The sequence below is a fragment of the Ursus americanus genome, chromosome 19, assembly GCF_024610735.1.
Source record: "Ursus americanus isolate L20-20 chromosome 19, mUrsAme1.1.p, whole genome shotgun sequence".
Lineage (NCBI taxonomy): Eukaryota > Metazoa > Chordata > Mammalia > Carnivora > Ursidae > Ursus > Ursus americanus.
Window position 1 is genome coordinate 38,733,858 of NC_142145.1, and position 27,320 is coordinate 38,761,177.

The window sequence follows — 27,320 nt, forward strand, 5'->3', positions numbered from 1 at the left end:
TCGGCTCAGGTCATGATCTCAGTGTCATGAGATCGAGCCCTGCATTGGGCTCCTCACTGGATGTGAAGCCTGCTTAAGATTCTTTCTCTCTCTCCCTCTCACTGTGCCCGCCTACCCCACGCCCAGTACACATGCTCTCTCTCAAAAAAAAAAAAAAAAAAAAAAGTTATTTAGCCACTTAAAATGTTCAACATCTTGGAGAGAAATCTCTTAGGAACAACATAAGACTGCTTGTAACTTTCATTCTTTCAGTCTTTGTGAAGAGCTGTATTTGGACTAAACTATATGCACCTACTGATATCTACTGATTAATATCTACAAAGAGTCAAAATTAGTAAGAAAAGCCTACAACCAGACCAAACAATTTCCAAGGAAGATAAAATGTGTCTGGTATCTTAATGATTATATGTATCTTCCCTCCCTCTCCTTCTCTTCCTCACTTCTAGAGGCTAAAGAAAACAGCATACACTTTATATGTTAAAACCAGAATTTTATTGTTATCAACTAGAAATGGCCTTAAACAACTAGCACTGCTATATAATTATGACCAACTACCTCATACTAACACAATAATTTTGTTAAACATACTCTAACATTTATTACTTTATAGTAAATAGTTCTACCCTGAATGATTCGACTGAAACTAGTGGGCTAGTTCATCTTGGATTATTCAACTGGAAGTTAAACTGTTTATATATACAGAAAAGGGACTGTGTCTGTTTTACTCATCCCTGGATATGCTAGAACATGTACAGTGTGCCCAAGAGTTTAACAGTACAATAAATCTATGTTGAATTAATAAAATGATCTATGGATTTATTTTGAAATTTTTTTCACTGCTGAGATAGGTACATGCAAACACCACTTTAAGAATTTCCACAGCCATGGAGTTCAGAGTTTATATTATCCATTTGTACTTATGAGGGAATACTGTGAAATGTACTGAGAAAACACATGCTCTACTCCCAGGTAGTCCTTTGACTTTGCCACATAGAGGTCTTTAATAAAGCAATTAATTTTCATAAAATGCCACCAAATCCTTCTCAGCTATTAATTTTATGGCTCTGTTCTTAATCAGCAATATAAAATGTATCTGTTCTCCAGTTACTTGGCAAATAGTAAGGCCTTAAATTCTCCAAAATGAGCTGTTTATCAAAAGCTTAGCTGCTAGCAATAATCTTCATGGAGAACTGCATGAATATACAGATCCTCTCCATTCTAGCACCACACCTAGATTAAGCCAGAATATCAGAAAAGCCCCTGGAAGAAAAGTTTTAACAACAATAAGGTATTATCATATGCTACGTTGAAGGAGGCCTTTAAATTACAGCCCTATGTACCTTGTTTTGTATTTACCACAGGGAAGATGACGTTTAACTGCATAGCTTCTTCTTTTGAGGATGCTTTGGGCAAAATCATTTCAGTATCATTTCTTTTAGTATCAGGAATAGCTGTGTTTTTCATTAGAAACTATTCTGTTTACAATATCATAGACAATGTTAATAACATAAGGGATGTTTTCTTCTTTGTACTAGCTACTTAGAAGCTATGAAACATAGTTGATAGGATTATTACAATATATTTGGCTACTAACTGAAATCTTTATATGCTGGGTATCTTCTGCCCCTCCAGATCTTCTCTCCTCCATTTTTCATCATGCTTTTTGTGTACTGAGAGACTAACCTGCATCAACAGGCTCCCCTCTCTGCTTCCCAGTTGGGTTCAGCCCAGCAGGCAATTGGGAGGGTAAAACAAGAGGAGAGTTAGGATATTTATTTCCCAGACTCCTTCCTAGCAAAACTGCCTCAGCTGGCTGCAATCCTCCCAACTGCCCTCTCTACAGAGCTTACTTTCTCCAAGTTCTGGTATCTACTTCCTCCCCTCCCCTGCTTTCAGCAGACCCAGAGTACATCACTCACTACTTATGATTTCCAGCTGCTCACATAGTGTACCCAACACCTTACTCTTTGAAAATAGGCCCTTTAATAAAATCTCCTCAAACTACCTAATTTGAGCATACTATCTGTCTCCTCCCAAGACCCTGACTATATTCTGGCTTCATATCTTCTATTTCCTACCATTAAAAAAACAAACAAACAAAATCATTTTCTTTTCCTTCACCAATTTCCTTACTAATAATTCATACACAAACCCAATTTTTCCATTACAATTAGAATTCTGCACAGGATATAAAAATGAGTAAGACCAAGAAGCCCATTCTAGACTTTAAAAAGAAAGACAGTTAACAAATAAATTATTAGAGGTCCTCATTGGAGAATAAAGAACAGTTGTACTAAAAGGAAGAAAGTCTAGAGGTCAGGGAAGATTTTACAGAGTGATTAACACTTGGTCTAAATCTTCAAAGAGAAGAAAAAGCCCACTGACTGGCAAAGTGTGGGTTGGGGTGGTGGGAAAGGGGACTACTACTGGTAAAAGTATGGAGGTGAGGGAATGATGAGAGTGATAAATAAAAACTACCATTTACCAAGCAAGGTACTATTCAATATGCTTTGCCTTTACTAACCTATTTATTGGCTCCCAACCCAATCAGATATTAATAGTATTATTACCACACCCCTTTTTAAAACAGATGAGAAAACTGAGGTGCAGTTTCTTGCCAAAATCATATAATTAGTAAGTGACAGAGCCTGGGACCCAGGCAGTCTGACTCCAAGAGTTCATTTTTTTAAAGTTATTAACTTATACTGCTTCTCAAGGATGGCAAGAAAATGGCACAAATAATTCAACATAGCTAAGACATATGTTGCAATGATGGTTAGCCAAGAAAGAGAAAGGCTAAAAAAGGCAAGGCAAGTGCCAGATCAGAAAGGGCTTTAGAATAAAGAATTTTGTCTGATAAAACAGTTGTTGGATTTTAGATCCTGGAACCTCTTGAGAATCTCAACATTCTTTCTTCAAAAGAATGCACATACACAAAACATTTGGCAGTTTAGGTAGTTCACAGAGTCCTTACTGGCCCATGCAATTCAAGATGAGAAACACTGCTATGGGGTCATGTTAAGTCATGGACAAGGTACAAGGAGAAAGGTGTAAGGACAGGCAGAAAGAGATGAGAACTGCACTTGTGAAATATCACTTCGGCAACAGTATATAGGACAGGTTGGAGGAGGGCCACCAATAAAAAGACTATTGTAATAATTCAAGTGAGAGATGATGAAGGCTCGAGCTAGGGAAATGACAATAGTGTTAGAAGAAAAGCGCAGATGAGGGATACTGCTATCAGGAATCAAAGTGGATCTGAGAAGTAAGGGAGAAGGCAGCAAGACTTCTGAGAAGAAACTATGGTCCTTTAACAAGCAGTGATTACACAAATCATACATACCAGGAACTCTGCTAAGAACTGGAGATATAATATTAAACAAAACAAACACCACCTCATACTTAAGAATAATCTATTGGGTTAATAACAAATTGCTAAGTGATTTCAATATAGCAGAAATACAATAATAAAGAAAGCACAGGGATGAAGGAAACTGAGGAGATTTTTTTTTAAATTATAAAATAGGAGTGACCCATTTCATCCAATGACACTAAGTCAAGTAAAATGAGAATCTAAAAGAATTTTGCAGACTAGGCAATCAGAAAATTACTAAAGACTAGAACAGTTTCATATGAGGAGTAGAGAAGCCTACAGTATGAGTGCTTAAGAGTGGTTAATTACTGAAAATTAGCAACACATGAAATGAAATGCTACTGAAATAAAATCTTAAGAGACTCTGCTTAACACAGTCTCCTGGGAGCCTTTCTATACTACTTTCAATACTGCCTTTCCTCATACAACTATGTGTGTACTTGCTAGTATTGAGTGTTTAAAAACTAAGCACTTCGGGGCGCCTGGGTGGCACAGCGGTTAAGAGTCTGCCTTCGGCTCAGGGCGGGATCCCGGCGTTGTGGGATCGAGCCCCACATCAGGCTCCTCCGCTATGAGCCTGCTTCTTCCTCTCCCACTCCCCCTGCTTGTGTTCCCTCTCTCGCTGGCTGTCTCTATCTCTGTTGAATAAATAAATAAAATATTTTAAAAATAAATAAAAATAAAAACTAAGCACTTCATCATCTAGGGATACATGCATAGGTGGTAATATTACAAAGAAAACCAAGGGAATGAATAACCTAAAAAAGAGGAGAGTGGTTACTTCTGGGAGTATGTGGTTCAAAAGGATATGGGCCCACAAGGAGATTCTAAGACCCTGAAGAATGTTCTGTTTTTTAATCTGGGTTATAGTGGATAACGAGATATTTGTTTTATCACTGTTTTAAAAATCATACATGATTTTGGTCATTACTCTGTGTAAAGTACATTTCATAAAAATGTTTAATATATATACATCAGAGACAATAAGATAAAGCAAACCAAAATCTAGTTTAAAAGAGGGGGGGACTAAAATAGAACTAAGAATTTAATAATACTTCTCAGCTAGCAAATAAAAAAAGATTTTAGTTGAAAGGGATTTTCTTTAGCTTTCAAGTAATTTCAGCTACAAAAGAAAACAGTCTTCAACTCTTTTTTATTCAAAGAAATGTAGAATTTTTTTAGAATTACTTTTAAATAACATAAACTTAAGTATATCATAAAGATGCTCTATCAGATGCAATCTTATAGGAGTTAAACAAGCTTGAAGACAAATGCTATAGATCAATTACTTGGCAAAATACTTTAAACACACATACATATCGAAAAATAAAAAACACCTTATCATATAGTTCCCCAAACAATTCCATTTCAACTATAAAAATTCTCTTTTTAAGAATAAATATTGCTTACCTGTTCCCTACTGAATCTTGAGAGATCTGAAAGTTTGGAATGATAGCGGAAACACCATATTCATCTTGATACTTCTTACAAGATTTGTAATGATGTCTCATGCGATAGAATTTAATCTGTAAATTATTGATCAAAATGTAATGTGACTTTAAATTTCAAATAGATGTCATAAGATTTGAGATACTGTCAACAGGAGAAAAGCAAGATAAACATAACCAACTAAATATTCCATTTAAACAAGTTTTTTTTTTAAGTAAATGATTTAATTCTTAAGTAGAAGCTGAAAATAAGTAATAAGTTTCTATCCGTTAGATGCAGATGTGAACTCACTACAAAAAATACTAACAAATAATTTTATACTTGAAACTATGCTACTAATAACAGACAAAAAAAAGTACATTAAAAGTAGTAATACGTTTGCCTTATGGTATTGGGTATTTCTTTATTCTTTATTGCAACCTGGCAGAGTGAGAAAGTGCTTTAAAAAAAATTAGGTTCCCAGGTTAACACCTCGAATATTTTTCAGTTTCTCACTGAGGAGTAGAGCCTGAATCTCTCAAGTGTATTTTCCGGCTTCACTTCATTGCCCTGTCAGTTAACACCTCCCTCAAAGAGATGGAAAAGCAGATCTGACTTGTGTGAATGCATGAAATAGCAACTGGTTTTGCTCACTGACTTTATTAGCTGTTTGAAAAAGTGGCTGCAATAAATCCATAAACACATGGATATACTCAAAGCCTAACCACCCCTCACTACCCTCTTCAAATGATTAGAATAAAATTCAGACTGGAGAATTAATGCCAGTTATTTGCCAACATCTGATTTTCTCACCTACTCCTTAAAAATTAGTTTTCTGCAAAATAGTCTGTGATTTCTTAAACACATAAATACACGCATAAAGTGGGCAGCCAGAGAGTTCCCTGACTACATATCCATTTGGCCCATTTCTATGTATAAAATCGCAATAATGATGTTGCTACCATCACAATTTGTACCAGAATGGGGTTTAAATGAGTTAAATGCCAATTTGTTCATTTAGTTCATTTAGTAGGTAATCAATGAGCAACTACTTTGAGAAAAATGCCATGCTAAAAATTATGACAAATTCACAGACTGTATCTTTCATTCTCTGTTCTCAATAAGTTTATGATCTATCAAGATCGATAATCAGGTTTTTTGGCCTTTTTACCCAATTTAAGTAACTTCTTTCTCTTCAAACCAGCACCTACCAAGAAAATTCAAACAGGAACTTGATTTTCAAAGTAGAGTAGAACCTTCATTTTCAAAGAAGAGCTATGCCACATTTACTCTACCTGTTTTGCACAGCATCTGCAGCTACCAGAAAACTTCCTCATGATATTTTCAAGGTCTAAGGCCCGTTCAGGACATGCTCTCTCTCTTCTAGTCACATTTCCACGACAGAGGGGACAATGTATTCCGCTTTCTCTCATTGCAGTCAGGAAACATTTTCTACAGAAACTAAACCAAACATTTGTGACATGTTAACTACAGAAAAAGGACTCTTTTCATTTCTATGATTAAACACACTCAAGTGGTTATAGATATATATTCATGCTAAATGAGTCAGGCTATTCATATGCACATAAATTGCAGAATCTTAAATACTATACATGTATTTCTCAGAGTCTAAGGCTAATAACTGGACTAAATGGGAATATTAAAGAAACTACACTCAATCACGCTTTAAACTTTTTAATGTATGAAAAGTAAGTATTAACGCTACATAACATTGTCAGAGGAAGCATGGTACAAAGGAATGACTGGCTTATCCTGTGTCATTTAGTAGATCTTAGGCAACACATTGAGTGACACTGGATCTCCATTTCCTCCCCTTATAAAATGAAAGAGACCACATCAGCTTTTGTCTCAAACTGATGTACTTTGAGATATTCTACAAGATATGAATAGGTCTACCACCATACAGTGCACAAATCGATTTGGGAAATTCTAGGATAAACAAAGTTAAAGTTTTTCTGCTAAGAAAAACGTTACGTATTACCCAAACTTATGTTGTCAGGAAATATGAAAATTTCCCACAACAGTGTGCAATGGAACAGAATTTGAGAAATATTTGTACTGTATGGTGACTAACATAATATAATAAAAAAATATTATAAAAATAAATAAATAAACAACAACAAGAAAAAAAGAGAGAAATATTTAAGGACGCTTCCAGCTCTAAACTTATCTCTAAACATTCTAATTAGAACCAAACTCACTAAAACCTTTATTTCTTCCCTCCTAACCCAAACAAATACCAAACTTGATTATTTTGCTTTAAAAAAAAAAAAACTAGATAAATCATAGCCATCTGCATCTGGGGTCCAGAGTACATATAAATTTAATCCAATCTCCTCTAAATGCAAATATTCAATCTTCCTCCTCTAACAAAAATTGAGAGCAAATAGTGTAATAATAGATCATAGAAAAATGAGTTTCCTAACTATGTAGCATTGAACAAGCCACTTTTCCCCACTACAATCAGTCTCCTCATCCATAAAATACCTATAGCTGAAACAATTGTTCAAGGGATTAAAATAGATAATACAGTAAAATGCTTATCACAGTATTTGACAGTTACAAAGTGCTCCATAAATAGTAGCTAATACCACTAACACAGCATTTGATATGATTACCAAGACCACAAATTAAAATATTATAAATAATCATAGTAAAAAAAAATTCATCAAGAAAATGCAAAGTAAAAACGGCTGAGATATCATCTTTCAGCTGTCAAACTAAAAACTAGTTTTAAAAATAATAACCAGTGTTAGAAAAGATATAAAGAAATGAGTACTCTACATTTCTGAGTAACAATTTGTTAGTACTTATCAAAATCCTTAAAGAGAGGGCATCCCAAAAGTCTGAGTGCCACTTGAGCTTTAATAATTTCGGAAAGTATAAAAACTACAAAGTTACAAAACCATCATTTGTAAGTTCAATTATTAAAAACTGAAATTTAATTGTCTATATATTTTGTAAATTTTGAATAATAAATTTTTAACTTAAATTCTTTTAGTCAGTGTTTGCATTCTGTAATCAAAGGGACTGTAAAAGAGGGGGAAAAAAAAGAAGGATGAGTCAGAAAAAAACCAAAGAGCAAGACCAACTGGAGCAATAGTTTAGACCATGAAAAGGTCTGCACTAAGGCAGGGGTAGGAGAAACAGAGGATCTCTATTTCACAGACACAGTTCTCAGTTTGACTGTGTATAAAGGGAACTTCCTATGTTAACAAAATCAACAGAATGTTATGACAATTACTTGTGGGATGATAAGAAAGATAATCACTTCTAACCTAGAAGACTGAGTACAAGGCAACTGGATTAATCAAGTTAAGAAATACTGGAAGAGTTGGTTTGACAAACGAAAGATGGGTGCAAGTTCAAAGTACCTACAAAAATCTTAATGCATGATATCCAGTAAACAACTGGAAATACGGATCTGGAAATTAGGGAGAAAAATATGGAGAGCAGTTGAAGTGCAAAGAGCACTAAAGAAACAATCTAGAGAAACATAAACATTTAAAGGAGTATTCAGAGAGGAAGAGCCAAAGAAAAAGGAGAAAAGCTAAGTAGTATTAGAGAAACCAAGTCTAATAAGCTACCAAAGAGAAATAATAAAAAGATGAAAGTAAAACTGTCACCAAACTATTAAGCTAAACTTTCCTCTTTAAATAAAAAATCGAAAACTGTCAACAAAGTTCATACCAGCAAAATTCATCACAAAGAGATAATCATGCATAAAAATGATACTTGAGTGAAAGAAATGAAGTAGAACACTATTAGAAGGTAAATTAGTCAATTATGTTGGCTAATTTAACAATTAATTATAAATAAAGCATAAACATAGAGTAGTAAAGGATCTTGAACAACTAAGATGCCCAAGTGAATGCTGTGTTTAGAGGGAGGAGATAACATAAAGCAAAATTTCAAAGCCCACTTGCTGATTAACTAAAATAGTAAAAATGTGGTAACACCACATACCAACCAGAATGACTAAAATGAAAAAGGTGGAAAATACGAAGTGTTGAGGAGGATGTGGCCAATCTAAACTCCCATTTGATCTATGAGAATGCAAACTGATACAACCATTTGGAAAACTGACAGTATCCACTATAACCCAGTAATTCTATTCCAAAGTTTATACCCAAAATAACTGCATATATGATCAGAAGAAATTTCTAAGAAGTTCACAGCCACACTGCTGGTAATAGCCAAAAGCTGAAAATTATACAAATAAATGTCCATCAACAGAAGAATGAATAAGTTCTAGCATATTCATAAAATGAAAACTATAAGATACTGTAATGAGAATGAAAATGGATGAATACAAAGCCAGATGTAAAAGAGTACAACTATATGATTCTATTTTTATAAAGTACAAAACATGCTTAAAGTTGAATGAATTTTTACTAAAAAGTAGAAACAAATACAGTAATTTCTATTTACGACTTTCAAAAATATTGGCAATGGCTATAAAAACAAGACTTAAAGGCATAAAATATAGAAAAGCAAGAAATAAAAATCAGTTTAGAAGACAAAACTGTTTCGTTAGAAAATACTCAATTAGCCCCCAAAATTACAACATGTAACAGCTGTAAAATACAAACTCTCCAAATAATAATTACATTACTAAAGATTATTGACAGTTTCAAAAAATGAAAAATATTCATATAAAAAACTAAAAAAAAGTAATGAGGTTTAAAATTAGCTTAGGACTTTATTCAAAATGTAGACATAAATGAAGAAACAAAAATTTCTAGTGGAAATACACATAATAAAGTAATAAAGGCAAAATAAGGCTTTATTAAATAGATACTGAAACATCCTAAAGACTGGCAAGAATATATCTTAAAAAGCAAAAATGATTGGGGTTCCTGCTGGATCAATCGGTAGAGCACATGACTCGATCTCAGGCTGTGAGTTCAAGCCTCATGTATGGCATAGAATTTACTTAAAAAATTTTTAAACTGTTTTAAAGCAAAAACGATTAATAAAGGTGCAATAAGTGATTTAATGGAGGAAAAGACAGACTTCAATAAATGATGCCAGAGCCACTAGACATCCATAGGCACAAAAATGAATCTTAATCTAAGTCTGCCACCTTATACAAAAATTAACTTGAAACAGGTCAGACTGTAGTAAACTGGGAAACTGCCATACAAAGATACATTCCATTTCCAATGCTCAGAACAATAGAACCTTATTTTACAACAGCTCTGATTAAAACTAAGGATTTGGGGATGGGGAAATTAGCTGGGCTTATCCAGATGGGTCCTAAATGCCATTACAAGTGTCTCTGCAAGAGAGACACAGACACACAGGAGAAGGCCATGTTCGGATGAAAGGAGAGATTAGCATGGTGTGACCGCCAGGGCCTCAGGAGGCCTTTGCCACACCTTGATTTGCGCCCAATGAAATTAGTTTCAGACTTCTACCCTCCAGAACTATGAGAAAATAAATTTCTGGAGACGCCTGGGTGGCTCAGTCAGTTAAGGTCTGCCTTCGGCTTGGGTCATGATCCCAGGGTCCTGGGATTGAGTCCCACATCAGCCTCCTCACTCAGCGGGGAACCTGCTTCTCCCTCTGCCCGAGGATCCCCCTGCTTGTACTCTCCCTCTCTCCCCTCTGGCAAATAAATAAATAATATCTTTAAAAAAAAAAAAGAAGAGAAAAGAAAAGAAATTTGTTATTATAAGCCACCAAGGTTGTGGTAATTTGTTACAGCAGGCCTAGAAAACTAATACACAGAGTTAAACATGAAACTACAAAACTTTTAGGAAAAAAACAGGAGAAAATATTCACAATACAGAGCTACACAGAGTTAGATTTAATGTTAAAAGCACATTCTAAATAGAAAAATTTGATAAGGTGGACTTCATAAAAATTAAGAACATTTGCTAAGCAAAAGACTACTACAAAGATAAAAAGACAAACTATAGACTGGAAGGAAACATTTGTAAATCACTTATCTAACAAAGGTATAGTATCTAGAATATATAAAGAAGTCTCAAAGCTCAACAGAGAAATAGCAAAGAACCTAGGGGTGTCTAGGTGGCTCAGTCGATTGAGCTTCCTACTCTTGATTTTGGCTCAGGTCGTGATCTCAGGTTCCTATATCAACCCCCACACGATGGGCTCCAGCTCAGCGGTAAGTCTGCTAGAGATTCTCTCTCTCCCTCTCCCTTTGCCCCTCCGCCCACTCACTCTCACTTGGTCTCTATTCAAATAAATAAAACTTTTTTTTAAAAAAAAGGCAATCTATGGGACGCCTGGGTGGCTAAGTTGGTTAAGCATCTGCCTTCGGCTCAGGTCACGATCCCAGCGTCCTGGGATCGAGTCCCACGTCAGGCTCCAGTGAGGAGTCTGCTTCTCCCTCTGCCTGCTGCTGCTCCCCCTGCTTGTACACGAGCACACTCTCTCTCTCTCTCTCTGGCAGACAAATAAATAAAATCTTAAAAAAAATAATAAAAAGGCAATCTAATTAAACCACAGGCAAACGACATGAAGAGACAAGATTTTTCACTGAGACTCTACAGATGATAAATAAGCACACAAGATGGTCAACGTCATTAGCCTTTAGGGAAATGCAAATTAAAATCACGAGCTATCACTACATACCTACTGAAATGGCTAAAATTTTAAAATACAACACGAAATGCTGTTGAGGACGTACAGAAACTGGATCACTCATACGTTGCTAGTGGGAATGTAAAATGGTACAGACACTGCGGAAAACAGTTTGGCATTTTCTTTAAAAACAAACAAACAAAAAACATGCAACTACCACATGACCCAATAATTGCATTCTTCAGCATTTATCCCAGAGAAACAAAGGCTTACTTTCGCACAAAACCCTGTACCTGAATTCTTACAGCAGCTTTATTTGTAAGGGTCAGAAACTGGCTATTCCAGATTTCCTTTAGTGGGCGAATGGTTAATAAAAAAGTGGCACATCCATACCAAGCATACACGTATACTCAGCAATAAAGGAACAACTGATACACACAACAACCTGAATCTCCAGAGAATTATGCTGAGTGAAAAGAGAAATCCCAAAAGGTTACATAGTGTTTGGTTACACTTACATAACATTACAGCACATAACATTCTTTTTTTGGTAATAGCCCTATTGAGATATAATTCACATACCATATAATTCACCCATTTGAAGTGTACAATTGTTTTTACTAATATTTACAGAGTTGTTCAATATATAAGATTCTTGAAATGACAAAATTATAGAAATAGCAAACACAATAATGTTACTGCTTGCCAAAGGCTAAGGAGGGGCAGGGTGATGGAGAGGAAAAGTGGGCGTGGCCACAAAAGGGCTTTATGAAGGATCTTTGAGATGATGGAAATGTTCCACATCTTTACTCCATTGGTGCAGATATCCTAGTTATATTCATAAGATGGTACCATTGGGAGAAACTGGGTCACAGTACATAGGATTTCTGTATTATTTCTTACAACTATACGTGAATCTACAATGATCTCAAATAAACTTAACTTAAAAATAATATAAAAAAGAGCAAAAATAATAAATCTATCCTACCAGACTTATAAAAATGTATTAAGTACTTACTACACAACAGACACTAGGCTTCCAATAGGTAACAGAAGTGACAAAATCCCTATCCCGATGGGGCTTACAGCATTATGCGCATGCAGGTATTTGTGTCAGGTTTTTGTGTATACACTATATCCCCCCCAAAAATTTAATAAGTAATATTAAAAACAGAAAAAAATAAAGAAAGGGAAGAATCTCCAAAGAATCAGATTATTTTAAGAATTCAAATATACTAAAGACAAATACCATATAATTTCACTCATATGTGTAATTTAAGAAACAAATGAGCATAGGGGAAAAAAGAGAGGGGGAAACCAAGAAACAGATTCTTAACTATAGAGAACTGATGGTTACTAAAGGGGAGATTAGTGGGGGGATGGGTTAAATAGGTGATGAGGATTAAGGACTGCACTTGTTGGAGCGCCTGGGTGGTGCAGTCCTTAAGCGTCTGCCTTTGGCTCAGGGCGTGTAATCCCAGTGGTTTGGGATCGAGCCCAGCATTAGGCTCCTCCGCTGGGAGTCTGCTTCTTCCTCTCCCACTTCCCCTGCTTGTGTTCCCTCTCTGGCTGGCTCTCTCTCTGTCAAATAAATAAATAAAATCTTAAAAAAAAAAAAAAGGAGTGCACTTGCTGTGATGAGCACCGGATGTTGTATGGAAGTGTTGAATCAACTACAGTGTACACCTGAAACTACAATTACACTGTTTGTTACCTAACTGGAATTTAAATAAAAACTTAATAAACAAAAATTTTAAAAAGAATTCAAATATACTGAAAAGGTTTTTAAAACACGGAAAAAGAATGCCCTTCAAGAAATACTGAAATGAAATGAATAAGAATGGCAACTTAAGATTTAAAGGCACACACAAGATATATCTCAGGGGATTCCAAGTGGGTCCAAAAGTTGGAAAAAATTTTTAAGAGATTCAACAAATAAAATTGAGTATCATCATAACCTTAGATAATCAAATATCTCAAATCTGAATAAGATGTAATAATACACAAAAGCAAAGCACTAAATAGAAAACCATCTCAAATCTGAGTGTATATAGAAATAAGTGCTAAATAGAAAATACAATGTAACGTTTAAGTAATAAATATACAATAGATAATCATTAAAATATAGCCATAGAAATGATCACAATATACTCAGAGCATTCTGTGAATAGTAAAATTATAAAAATTTAATACGCAAAAATGCACACTGCCTTGCTAGCAACTAAAAAAACAGATTTTAAAGCGACTTCTAGGGGCGCCTGGGTGGCTCAGTCGTTAAGTGTCTGCCTTCAGCTCAGGGCATGATCCCGGCATTCTGGGATAGAGCCCCGCATCAGGCTCCTCCACTGGGAGCCTGCTTCTTCCTCTCCCACTCCCCCTGTTTGTGTTCCCTCTCTCGCTGGCTGGCTCTCTGTCAAATAAATAAATAAAATCTTAAAAAAAAAAAAAAAAGAATGCCAAAAAAATAAAATAAAATAAAATAAAATAAATAAAGTGACTTCTAGACACCATTTTGAGGGGCACCTGGATAGCTCATTCGGTTAAATGTCTGCCTTCGGCTCAGGTCATGATCTCGGGGTCCTGGGATAGAGTCCCCCATCAGGCTCCCCGCTCAGTGGGGAGTCTACTTCTCCCTCTCTGCCCCACCCCACAGCTTTTGCATGCCCTCTCCCTCTCTCTCAATAAAATCTTTTTAAAAAATAGATACCATTTTGAACTTTCTTTTTTTTTAAGATTTTTAAATTTATTTGGGGGGGAAAGAGAGAGAGAGAGAGCGTGCGCTTCCAGGAGCGGGAGGAAGGGGCAGAGGGAGAGGGAAAAGCAGACTCCCCACTGAGCAGGGAGCCCCACAAGGGGCTCAAACCCAGGACCCTCGGATCATGACCTGAGCTAAAGGCAGATGCTTCACTGACTGAGCCACCCAAGTGCCCCCATTTTAAACTTTATTAAACTAGCAAAAAAGGCTAAAAAAAAAAGAAAGAAAGAAAAGTTGGCAAAGATACTGGAATACAGATATACTTTTAGAGTACTAATTGGCATTTTGCAAGTTACCCCAATTTTGTGGTAAGGATTATAACATTTTTAGAAGTAACTCAATCAGGGTGCTATGACTGTGAGTTTCCCTTCATACCTTACGTCTTTTTGCACTCTGCACTAAGTAACTTTTATAAATAGAAAAATAAAACTATTTTAATTTTGGGAAGAAAAAAGTTGCAATTGTTAAAGTAAGTTTTTCATATTCTTGAAAATGGGTTTTTTGGTTTCTTATACTACTAAAGAATAGTTGACATAAAATGTTATATTAGTTTTTGGTGTACAACATAGTGATTGGATATATTACTCAATGCCTACCACAATAAATGTAGTCACCATCTGTCCCCACACAATATTATTACATTATTGACTATATTCCTATGCCGTACTTTTCATCCCCATGACTTATTTTGTAACTAGAAGTTATACCTCTTAATCCCCCCTTGACTTACATAGGCCATCCCCCAATGGCAAACCATGAGTTTGTTCTCTGTATTTATATGTCTGTTTATAAGTTCCTCTGTTTTGTTTTTTAGATTCCACATGTAAGTGAAATCATATGGTATTTGTCTTTCTCTGTCTGACTTATTTCACTTAGCCTAATACCTCTAGGCCCATCCATGTTGTCACAAATGGCAAGAGCTCATCCTTTTTTATGGCTGAGTAATATTCCATGTGTATTTTTTATATACATACACACATGCCTATATATACATATATATACATATATACACATATAATATACACACACATCTTACTTTAAAATCTAGCACCTTTTATCTTCCTAGTCTATAGTCAAAATCATTCCCCAAAACAACAACCTTAAGAGAAAAAAAAATCAGAGATTTTAAATTAGTCTTTAGGACTTAAAACTAAGTCAACCTTCTGTTACGTAAGTAGATAGCATAATTGTTTTCTAATTATGTCATTTTATAAATATTTGTCAAGAGAATTTGGATAAAGTCTTAAAACCCTTAAGAAAAAAGACAGTCTAGAGCAGCATTTATTAAATCAGCAAGAAGCTATCTGTCTGGCTTTAAGAATTATAACAAGTCTGTAGGAAAGAAGAATTTTAAAAGTATTTAGAGCATGACTGCTCAAACAACAAGGTATCAATAAAGTTCTTAAAATGATAAGAAATGTGGGGTGCCTGGGTGGCTCAGTCGGTTAAACGTCTGCCTTCGGCTCAGGTCACTATCCCAGGGTCCTGGGATCAAGTGCCCCATAGGGCTCCCTTGCTCAGCAGGGAGCCTGCTTCTCCCTCTCCCTCTCCCTCTGCCTCTCCCCACCCTCACACTCCCTAGTGCACGCACACATTTGTGTTCTCTCTCTCAAAAAAATACATAAAATCTTTAAAAATAAGAAAAGAAAAAGAAATATAAACTTAAAATTTAGAAACTGGACAACCCAAAGCAGGTCAATAGAGAAACATATAAGTATGTGCCTAATAAGAAGTGAAAGCTGATTTGTATTAGCTCATTTTTAAAGATGCCTCCTTACAGAGATGCCCCAAAACAGATCAGATTCCACCTTTAAGGGGAGCCTGGGTGGCTTAGCTGGTTAAGCACCTGCCTTCAACTGAGGTCATAATCCCAGGGTCTTGGAATCAAGCCCCACTTTCAGCTCCCTGCCCAGCGGGGAGCCTGATTGTCCCTCTCCCTCTGCCCACCCCCCAGGTAAGTAAGTAAATTCTTAGAAAAAAAAAAAAAAGGATTCCATCTTTAAGAGTTTGGCAAGGCATCAACTTATTACATGTAATTTTCACTGTGATGGAGCTTACTTTTAGCCATGTACAAAAGTCATTCCCTTAACCACTCAAAACAGGAAAGAGGAGAGGTTTGATTCAAAGAGCCTTTGAAGATTAAAATGAAAACACTGAAAGAAATACCTTACGACTATGCCAGTTTGTACCTTCTTCTGAAACCTTACTTTGAATACCTGCTGAACTTTAATATTCTTTTTTTAAAGATTTTATTTATTTACTAGAGTGAGAGAGAGAGAAAACATGAGCAGGGGAGAGGGGCAAACGGAGAGGGAGAAGCAGGCTCCCTGCTGAGCAGGGAGCCAGACGTGGGACTCAATCCCAAAACCCTGGAATCATGACCTGAGCTGAAGTTATATGGTTAACCGACTGAGCCATCCAGGCACCCCTCAACTTTAATACTCTTAATTCATCTTTACTTGCTTTTTAAAATACTACATCTGATCACTCTAAGGTAACTAACACTGCTGACTACTGTCTCCTTAAAATTCTTCTGTTTCCATACTGTCACATTCTATGCCGGATTTCCTCCTATCCTGTGCATTTCTTCTCAGGCTGCACTTTCTCCACTCCAGATTTAAATATGCATTCTTCAGCACTTTGTCCTATCTAGGCCCTCTGCTATCTTCCAACTTACAGACTTCCCTCAGTGGCCACATCCATACTCACAGCTTTAGTTCCATGTATTCCAGATCCACATACATACACTGAACTACTGGGCATCATCAAATCTTACATGGATCTCCTTAAAATGTCAGGAATCTCCTCTCCATTCCCACTATCATTACCTTGATTCAGGTTCTAACCATTTCTCTCTAACACAGCAATGAATCATCTCTTCACTAGTCTCACCACTACACCAAGCTGGGTCCTGCTACTAAAGTAAACTTTCTAAAACTGAAATGTGATCATGCTGCTCCTCTGAAAAAAGGCATTCAGGAAAAAGCTCAAAGTGGCTTACACGGAAAGGTCCTGCCAATATCTCTAAACTCTATACTACACTCATCCTTTGGCTTCAGCCTGCAAACAGTCATCCTCTGTAACCCCTCCTTGTGTCTGCATATGCTGGAAACCCAATTAGGGTATTCCCCAACAAACCCTGATTAACCAATTTTGACCTAAAGTATTACTACATCCAGGAAATCTTCCCTTTAGTCATAAGCTGATTTAGACAGCTGCTCTCAATGCTCACATAAAATTTTCCTCCTAAGTAACTTCCGTATCAATCACATTCATGCTTAGGTCTTCTCCATTAGACTATTAACAGTCCCCAGGGAAACAGCACTTTGTATTCTTTGTACCTGACACACAGAAAACATTCAACAATTGTTGTTTGAAGGAATAAATGGGATTATACAGAAATTTATATTATGATGAAGTTATTCTAATGATAATGAACTTCTTCCTTTCATTAAAATAGTCATTGGGCAAATCCTCTGCTGTCGTTGAAATGGTGATGAAAATTTTTCATTTTCTAACAGATCCATAGTGACCCAAAGCCCTTATCACCTCGTTTCTTACTATCTATGAACCAAAAACTGATTTTGTAGCTAAATATAAATATTTTTAAAGGCACAGGTTTGTCCTTTGTGAAAAAGGAAGAGCAAATGACATAGTAAACTAGATTATTTTAAATAATTCTATTTCCCCACCAAACTCCTTCCAGTTAATCAAGACCCTGTTCCACCATTACCATCCCTTCCAAATAAAACTCCCTCCTCCCCAGCCTTAATACATTGAACCTTAGAGCAATTGTGTGTTTGGGAAGAGAGGGAGATGGGTTAATAAAGGAGGGGATGGAGGAGGGTGATGAAGCAGTAAGTGTCCATTCTTCTTACCAACAAAATCTACTCTACATTTCAATTCCACATCTAGTCTAATCATATCCAAGTCCAATGAGATGATTAGAAAAAGGTCCTCAACAATCATGTCCACTCTCTTTTCCATACCATTGATGTCAAGTCAAATTAGTCTGATTTAAAATGTCCCCCGCAAAGGAAGTGAACTACAGCAAACTGCATGGAATTTTGAGGAGAGCTGAAGATTACAATGAGTTCTATGAGGTCAATGACCCAAAGGGTAACTGAAACGATTCTGTCCAGAAACACCTACTTCCTCTCACTCTGACCTCCTACCTTCCTTTTTGTCCACCCGCTGCCAGCACAAACACAGGAAAGGCATCAAGTTATAATAATGAATACCTAAAGATTAAAGGCCAAAAAGTTATACACTGTGCACTGAACATCTCAGAATATTTCTCTTAACAATCTGCATTCGTTGAATCAAATACCAAAGCAATTTCAGACCGTCATTCATCTCCCATGACAGCAAAACATAACTGGCACAACTATAATGAAGTCACACACTTCTACCTCACACGACGACTGCAGAATAGGAATAAGGTAAAAAGTGCAGTCAATATTGAGTATCAGAGTGAGAAAAATGGTATCAAACAATAATAAAATACCTGAATAAGAACCCCCAAATTGAATCCATTCTTTACATAAATCACAGAACCTATCTCTCAAAAAAAAAAAAAAGGTCAAAAGAGAAATATATTTATAAACTTGTTCCACTCTTTTCAGCTATTTGTAAACACACAGAACTTTCAAATCTGAGTATGTTTTTTCAAATAAAGATTTCCAGGCTTCACCTGCCAGAAATTCTTTTGTAAATTTGGAACGGAGATTGGTATGTTTACTTAAAAAGTTCCCCATGGACCCTGATCAGCAGCCAGGTTTGTCAGATGTGCTATATATCTTTACAAGAAGGGCTCCTGCCAACCCTTACTGACACTTTAGTCGTCTGTAAAATTATCGAAGTTCTTCGTATAAATATGCCAAATCAAACAGCACCAAGCCACCTCACCTAATCCCTTTGTGTTCTCCCTCACCCCTGGAGTTAGCCTGCCTTATCTTCAGTTCATTCCATGAAACAGCAATCTTCCTTTCCTGTCTCCACCTTCGTAGTAACCAAGTAATAAGCAGAAGGGTAAAACAAAGGGAAGCTATCACTTCAATACCCGGAAATCCTGTCAGTTCTAACATCTGAGAAGAAAACCCATTCTAGATCATTCCAACATGTACCGAATTTTAAAGGAAAGAGAACCTTTTCAAGGGTGGTCTGTGAAGCAGGGTTGAAAGGTAAGTTAGGTAAGACTTCTTGGGTCTGGAAAGAATGGCCCAAGGTTCTGAATGAAGGGAAAACTTTAAAGCAGGGCAGGTCACAGAGAGGAGGTAGTTGGGGGCAGCGGGCTCGTGCCGGCACCTTCGGCCGGTTTTGACACTCGACACCCCAGCCTTCACTCAGGTTGCTAGGAAACAAAAAGGATCCACGTTCCCTGCAATTCCTCCCGGGCCTGGAGGAGAAGGGGGGCTCCGGGGCCTGAAGACACGACCCGGACGAGCCTGGCCACTGCCCCGGGGGCGCGAAAGCAAGGGAGGGATACCCGGGGGCTGGGCGCCGGGGGCTCGGGCAGAGGGGCCGGCCCAGGAAGCTGCCCCGAGCTCGGGAGGAGGGCGGGCCGGAACGCGCCCTCCGCGCCGAGGGGCGCTCGGGCAGGTCGCGGTGGGCTCTGCTCCCGCCAGGCCGCAGCCGAGGGTCCGGGGCTGGATGCGGGGCCTAAACGACTACCCGGCTCCGCGCAGGGGAGGAGGTGTCTACTCACACGTGCTGACAGGCCGCGGTCCTCACGGGCGTTTTGAGCACCTCCTGACAGACAGGGCAGTAGAAATCATCTTCGGTGTAGGACGTGGCCGCGGAGAGCTCCTCGGCCATGGCGGGGGATGGGGGATCAAGGAGATGGCGGCAGCGGCGGCGGCGACAGCGGCCAAGCTGGCGGTGGCGGCCCGGGGCCCGACTCTACGCGAACCCGGAGGGGGAGGGGAATCACGTCAGGAAGCGGCTCGCGCCAGGAAGGGGGCGGGGCGGCACGGGGCGGGGCCGAACGCCGAGACGCTAGGGCCGCACGCGCCGGGCGAGGGCCGGCCCCGGAGGCTGCTCCTCCGGACCCGGCAGTCGCGGAAGGCGGTGCCAGGCGGGAGACGGCGGTGGAGCAACCGGCCGGTGGCTTCACTTTCGCTTCCACCCCGGCTCGGGGCAGGCGAGAAGCCGCCCCTCCGCTCCGGAAGGAAGGAAGCCCCCTAGCCGGCGGCCTTCCGCCTGAAGCCGCTCCTTTACCTGGCTCCACGAAGCGGCCGCGGTTCCGCCCCCGGCCGTCTTCTCCGCCTCCGACTCCTTTGCCCCCCACCCCCAACCCCCGCCCGCACCCCCACCCCCACCCCCGACCCCCGCCCGCACCGCGGTCCCGCCTCCGGGCCCTACCCACCCAGTTCGGCTGCTGCCTGCCCCGCCCCGCCCCTCCACTCCCCTTACTTAGGAGTCTTGGGGCCGCGCCGCTGAGAGAGCTGCGTTCCAGGCGTGGTTGGTGAAGTGGTCCCGCGCCGTCCTCGGGCTTCTTGTCCGGCCGCTGCCGCCTTCGCCGCGGAGGCCGGGAGGGGAATGGTGAGCGGAGTGCTCAGTATTCATCGGCCCGAAAAGGGGCCGGGCCCGAGGCTCATGGTGCACCGGGATCCCACCACCCGCTCCGGCAGCTCTCCCGTGGCATTGCGCTGCCTGCAGCCAGCCCGGGGGGGTCACCGAACACAAGAGGGCGACGAACAGGGGGACAGAGGAGTGAGGAGAGGGCGGGGTGGGGAGGGCGGCCTCCATAGCAACGGGCGCGTGGCTCCAGCAGCGGGTTGTGACATAAACAGCTCGGTGCCCACCAGTACCCACCCCCCGCAGTCTCCCTCCAGCGGGACCCCATTTCTCACCGCTTCTCTCACATTGAGTTTTTCAGGAATTTTTCCTCAAAAAATATCGTTGTCTAACGTTAAAGGTATGGTCCTTACCATTTGCCCTTGACAGAATGTATGTCAAGATGTGTTATGAACCAAGTAATATCCGTTATGGGATTTTGGTCCTTTGGGGAGGAAAAATTAAAAATAAGCTCCCTTGAGAGGGTTTGAACTTTCGCCCTTAACACAGTCTGAGGAGTTACAGTCGCAAAGGCAGTCTTCTGCCACCAACGCCTTTGTTTTTTGATAGCTTTGAATAAAAAGTGAGGTAGAAGCATGGATCTAAGCATTTCACCAACGGTATTCACTAATTTAAATATTTCTACTTTTCTTAGTGGGCCCTTAGTTCCCAGATATATGCACACAGTTGATAAATCTGTAAGATGGGGTCACAACCACATGAAAGGAGCTAAGGAAAATCTGGAAAATCATAAAGCATCCTCAATTCGCTTCAGACAAGAAAAAAGATGTCATTAACATGCTTTGTTAAAGCTCTCCACCACAGTCTCAGTGAATCAGAAAGAGAAGCCATTGAATAGCTAATTCAATTCTGTCATTTATTGTCTACATTGTCCTTGAAACTGTTAGATGTTATGCAGGTGTCTGTCGTGAACTTCACTCTCAACTAGTTTACACTCTTGGGTGTCTAACAATATGAAAGGACAAAGAATGGTATTTGCCAAGGTGGTGTTTTTCATAAACAGTGACTATAATGAGGATGGGAAGTGGGATGGATTGGATTGGTATGGGTTTAGAGAAAACCTGATGGAGGAAGTGGGTCTTAATGTGCATCTTAAAATGACAATTCCTAGAAAAATACTCACTGAATCGTTTGTCCAATGAACAGCTAATTCCCTTTACCAGACTACAACATTTTGTATTTTTGTTCCCTTTCCTCCCTAGTGAGAATACTGGAAGCAGAGCAGGAAAGCTAATTTTAGCTTCAGATTTCCTGGGAGGAGAAAGAGCACTTGACAGAAGGGACACCAAATAGCAGTAGTCCAGGTACTTTTCAAATTTATTTATAAAATGGTTCTTGGATTTCAGACTTCACCTTTTTGATAATACATTTCCAATCATATATCACTCATTTTGACCACTTTAGGAAGTAAAGTGTATTTTCTGTTAAATAGAGTGTTTCCCTTTACTCACTGGGAATCCTTAACCAGAACATTAATTTTGTGACTTTAATTTTATTTGCTTCACTCTTTTCCTGGCAGCTTTACTCATGCCCTAATCCAAACATGTTTGCATTACTTCCTCATATATTCTAAGAAGCCATTTTGAGGGTGTATGTAAGCATATAGTTATTAGTATGTGGAAATCCATCAAAAATGTGGGTATAGGGAAAATGCGGTTACTCTCTGAGCGTTAAGCTTAGACAAATAAACCATAATGGCCAAAAGACACAATCTGCTGTCTTGGCAGCATTTCATGTGAAAAATTACTTGATATTTTTATGTCAATGTCACCTGGAGCTGACCCTTACAGCAGGTTTCCCGTTTTCTCTTGCCAACTGACTTCTGTCTATATTCAACCAATGGCAGACGCTGATGAGACACTAGAAGGAAGAAGCCAAGGCATTTCTCCCTCTCTCTCCGCGTCTGGCTGTGGCTTCATTTCTTCCATGTTTTTAACTTCTAGAAGACCACTCTTCCTTCTAGGGTCCCAGAGCCTGCTGGTCAGTCCTTGCCTTTTCTCAGTGGCTTCTGTGTTTGGCCCGCTGTCACACATGGTCTTTCAGCTCTCCTGACATCTTTGTTTTTTTTAAGATTTTTTATTTATTTGACAGAGATAGAGACAGCCAGCGAGAGAGGGAACACAAGCAGGGGGAGTGGGAGAGGAAGAAGCAGGCTTCCAGCGGAGGAGCCTGATGTGAGGCTCGATCCCAGAACGCGGGGATCACACCCTGAGCCGAAGGCGGACGCTTAACAACTGAGCCACCCAGGCACCCCTCTCCTGACATCTTTGTAATTGTTTTTCATATTAAACATCCTCTTTTGAACTTCTTACCGAGAGCTCTCTTTCCTGATTGGACCCCGATGGATTTTCCTGACAGAATCAACACTTCAGGAGGAAATAGGAAGGCAAAGGAGGATGAAACACTGCAAAAGTGGTTCCTCTTCCCCAGAGAAAAGGAACCAAGTTACTTGTCATTGTGAGTTTAAATCCTCTCTTCATAATTCTACAAATTAACACAAATAGAAACTCAAAAGTGAGATTAATAATATCAAGTATGAAAAATAAGGGAATTTACCCTTTTTTAGTCCACCCCAGTTTGGGACGGTTACATTTCAAGTCTTTCATAAATGTCATTATGAATATGTATTTTTCATGCTATTTAATAACATTAATTTCCTATTATTAGTATTTTATGTACTATTGGACAGCTGTCATTTTTACTAATATTCCTATTTGTAGCCTTAGTAGCCCCATTTATCATGTAGAATCCAGCTTCCATGCTATAATTGATTAAAACAGAGGGGATGTAGTACCAATGTGTGCCAATTATACTCTCCCAAGAAGGTAGAATTGAGATCCCTATATTCTTTTTTTTTTATGTTTTTTATTGTATTATGTTAGTCACCATACAGTACATCCCCAGTTTCCGATGTAAAGTTCGATGATTCATTAGTTGCGTATAACACCCAGTGCACCATGCAATACGTGCCCTCCTTACTACCCATCACCGGTCTATCCCATTCCCCTGCCCCCCTCCCCTCTGAGGCCCTCAGTTTGTTTCTCATAGTCCATAGTCTCTCATGCTTCATTCCCCCTTCTGATTACCCCCCCTTTCTTTATCCCTTTCTTCCCCTACCGATCTTCCTAATTCTTATGTTCCATAGATGAGAGAAATCATATGATAATTGTCTTTCTCTGCTTGACTTATTTCACTTAGCATTATCTCCTCCAGTACCGTCCATGTTGCAGCAAATGTTGAGAATTCGTTCTTTCTGATAGCTGAGTAATATTCCATTGTATATATGGACCACAACTTCTTAATCCAGTCATCTGTTGAAGGGCATCGGTTCCTTCCACAATTTAGCTATTGTGGACAATGCTGCTATGAACATTGGGGTGCATATGGCCCTTCTCTTCACTACGTCTGTATCTTTGGGGTAAACACCCAGTAGTGCAATGGCTGGATCATAGGGTAGCTCAATTTTTAACTTTTTAAGGGACCTCCACACTGTTTTCCAGAGTGGCTGTACCAACTTGCATTCCCACCAACAATGTAGGAGGGATCCCCTTTCTCCACATCCTCTCCAGTAATTGTTGTTTCTTGCCTTGTCTATTTTTGCCATTCTAACTGGCATAAGGTGGTATCTTAGTGTGGTTTTGATTTGAATTTCCCTGATGGCTAATGATTTTGAACATTTTTTCATGTGTCTGTTAGCCATTTGTATGTCTTCATTGGAAAAGTGTCTGTTCATCTCTTCTGCCCATTTTTTGATTTGTTTATTTGTTTCTCGTGTATTGAGTTTGAGTTCTTTGTAGATCTTGGATACCAGTCTTTCATCTGTAGTGTCATTTGCAAATATATTCTCCCATTCCGTGGGCTGCCTCTTAGTTTTTTTGACTGTTTCCTTGGCTGTGCAGAAGCTTTTTGTCTTGATGAAGTCCCACAAGTTCATTTTATCTTTTGTTTCTCTTGCCTTTGGAGATGTGTCATGAAAAAGGTTACTTTGGCTGCTGTCGTATAGGTTTCTGCCTATGTTCTCCTCTAGGATTTTGATGGATTCCTGTCTCACATCGAGGTCTTTCATCCATTTGGAGTTTATTTTTGTGTATGGTGTGAGAGAGTGGTCAAGTTTCATTCTTTTGCATGTAGCTGTCCAATTTTCCCAGCACCATTTATTGAAGAGACTGTCTTTTTTCCACCGGATGTTTTTTCCTGCTTTATCAAAGATTAGTTGCCCAAAGAGCCGAGGGTCCATTTCTGGGTTCTCTATTCTGTTCCATTGGTCTATGTGTCTGTTTTTGTGCCAGTACCATGCTGTCTTTGTGATCACAGCTTTGTAGTACAGCTCGAAATCCGGCATTGTGATGCCCCCAGCTTTGTTTTTCCTTTTCAACGAGATCCCTATATTCTAGTCAATCTCTATTTGTGCCTTACCTTAGAAGGTATATTAACATGATGGACAGCACCCTATTCCTTTGCCCAACCAGAGAAAGCCAGTCAGTAGAGAGACCAAACCAAAAATGAAACAGACATTCTGAATGCAGCTGAAACTGTTTCACGGACTAAACTATGCTGTCCTGGGAAGCAGAGCCATTGGTTAGACCGGAAGTGGCAATAGAGTTCAACAACTTAACTCGCATTTCAACTTTTCTTGGATGTTGCTGGTTTTTTTCATCTTTGAGAGAAATTTAAAGTTAAAACCTCTCTTTTTCTCCCCCCCTCCCATTACTTCACACATTTATCGACAGCCTCTGGGCACATGGCTTAGATAAAGACAACTATAACAAGATTAGCTCCAGCATAACAGGGGAGGCAAAAGCCTGACACCAGTTTTAAAAAGCAACAAAGCCTAATTTTGAGAGAAATAGAAGAACTCTCAAGCAGAAATATACACCTTTCTTTCAAATAACTTTATTCTTTTAGTTGAATCTTAATCTGACCTAGTTGTAATATCTCATGATCCTATAGCCTTAGACTAAATCATAAATGTAATCCCTATCAACTACCTCTTATGTACCCCAATGCAGAGCAAATACAACTACTATGAAAACTTTCATTTAGAACATGGAGAGAGGGGAAGAAATCACAGGATATGTACCATTTGCTGCTGGACAGAGTTAATGAAGTGAAGCAGAGAACCATTGAGTCTCACTGGCATCATTTGGTTGACTTGGCAGTAGTGAGAATTCTATTGTCAGCTAATGTGGCTCTCTGATCTTGCCTGATGGAATCATTCCTATCACCAAGGGAACACCTAAAAGGACATGAGAGTAGACAACTTGTCCAGGGAAAGAGGAGAGGTGTATTTCACTTGCAATTCACTTGTTAACTGTATGGGGTGCAACAATGGCCTGAGGCCATCTAAAGAATTAGGACATTCTGTGCCATTGATTTCAGTGCATCACAGGCCTGTTACACAGTTTGATTTTTGCTGGTGCTACAAATTTGAATAAAACCATAGTCACCTGTCTATCAGTTTCATTTTATGTCAACTTCCTAAAATTAGACACCAAAAACTTTATCAGGTCAGCATGACTGCTCAGTGGAAGAGCCAAGGCTGGGCTATACTCATAGATAGTCTGTTCATTAGCAACAACTCCGGGCACCACACATACCCAGGGCACTCTGTTTGACAAACTATTTCAGGACAGTATGGGTGAAGAAACTGTCTGGGCTGGCAGAGAACTCTTCTTTCTTTTCTAGAATAGCACCCTGCCTCCAAACTGAATTCCAGGCCAGTGTAGTTTGCAATGGCAGTGTCATCCTATTTGTCAGGAGGGGAGCCAGGGTGAGGCACTGTGGTGTGGCCCAATGTATCAGGGTACCCCACATTCTCCATTAATCCCTCCCTGTTGTAGCTGACAGGATCTCCCACTCTCACAGTCAGCATTTCAATCTTACATGGAGAAGAAGCAGCAAGTCAGAGAACTTGACTTCTCTGCACTTTGGTCTGTCTTGATTTGGACCTCAGCATTATTAGTTCCCAACTCCTCTTTTTCTGCTCACATTCAGGAAAATCTTGATGGGTACATGCAAATTTTTTGTTGTACCTTATTGAAGGTTCTCAGGAAAAATCAGCATAATCTGATTTATGAGTCTGGGTATAATCAGGAGAAAGAACTCACACAGTAATTTGACCAGAGAAACTTTAATATAAATTTTTTTTCACTCTAATAGGGGATTGGTATAAGAAGAAAAGAGGACTGTGAAGAATATAGGCTTGAATCCTTGCTTTAGCAGTACAAGTCCTAAAATTAGAACCATACAGAGAAGATTAGCATGGCCCCTGCACAAGGATGACACACAAATTCACGAAGCATTCTATATTAAAAAAAAAAAAAAATTAAAAGAGACTTGAAATAGAGTACCCAAAGAAGGGCGCCACCACCAGTGGGATGGAGATCCAGACCTTGCTGCAGAGGACCCAGCTGTGGTTTACTGGATAGCAGAGAGTCTCTGTGGTACCACGCTGGTAGAACTCGCTGGAAATAGATCCTCTAGGATGCAAGGGAAAGCTGTTAATGGAGACACGTCTCATGGAGGCATTCTGTTACAAAATCATCCAGGGGCACTTTGGAGGAAGATGCTGTCTGCCGGGTGCTGTGGCCACAGCGTGCTGCAGAAGCTGGA

At 39.3% G+C, this 27,320-nt stretch overlaps 2 protein-coding genes and 1 non-coding gene across 7 annotated transcripts in view; 2 read left to right on the top strand and 1 right to left on the bottom strand.

Annotated features, from left to right (window-relative positions):
• Nucleotides 1-20,651, bottom strand: part of RNF138 (ring finger protein 138) — a 40,643-nt gene extending 19,992 nt beyond the window's left edge. For 2 of the 5 annotated variants that reach the window (XM_087869897.1, XM_087869899.1), the window contains exons 1-4: nt 20,349-20,406; nt 19,837-20,030; nt 6,097-6,262; nt 4,784-4,899 (exon numbers count right to left, since the gene is read on the bottom strand). In XM_087869897.1, the coding sequence (XP_087726023.1) occupies nt 4,784-4,899; nt 6,097-6,262; nt 19,837-19,946 (392 nt within the window). In that variant the 5' untranslated portion in view covers nt 19,947-20,030; nt 20,349-20,406. Of the gene's footprint in view, nt 1-4,783; nt 4,900-6,096; nt 6,263-19,836; nt 20,031-20,348; nt 20,413-20,543 lie in introns of those variants that run through there. The other 3 variants (XM_045781865.2, XM_045781866.2, XM_087869898.1) reach the window with 3 other exon arrangements.
• Nucleotides 19,955-27,039, top strand: LOC123782028 (uncharacterized). The gene is made up of 4 exons (XM_087869979.1): nt 19,955-20,672; nt 21,911-22,012; nt 22,800-23,165; nt 26,868-27,039. Exon 1 carries the CDS (start codon nt 19,955-19,957, stop codon nt 20,597-20,599), a length of 645 nt encoding a protein of 214 aa, XP_087726105.1. The 3' UTR covers nt 20,600-20,672; nt 21,911-22,012; nt 22,800-23,165; nt 26,868-27,039.
• On the top strand, nt 26,919-27,021 carry LOC123782102 (U6 spliceosomal RNA). The gene has a single exon (XR_006776910.1). It is a non-coding gene; the product is annotated as a U6 spliceosomal RNA (small nuclear RNA).
• Nucleotides 27,040-27,320: the final 281 nt, after the last annotated feature.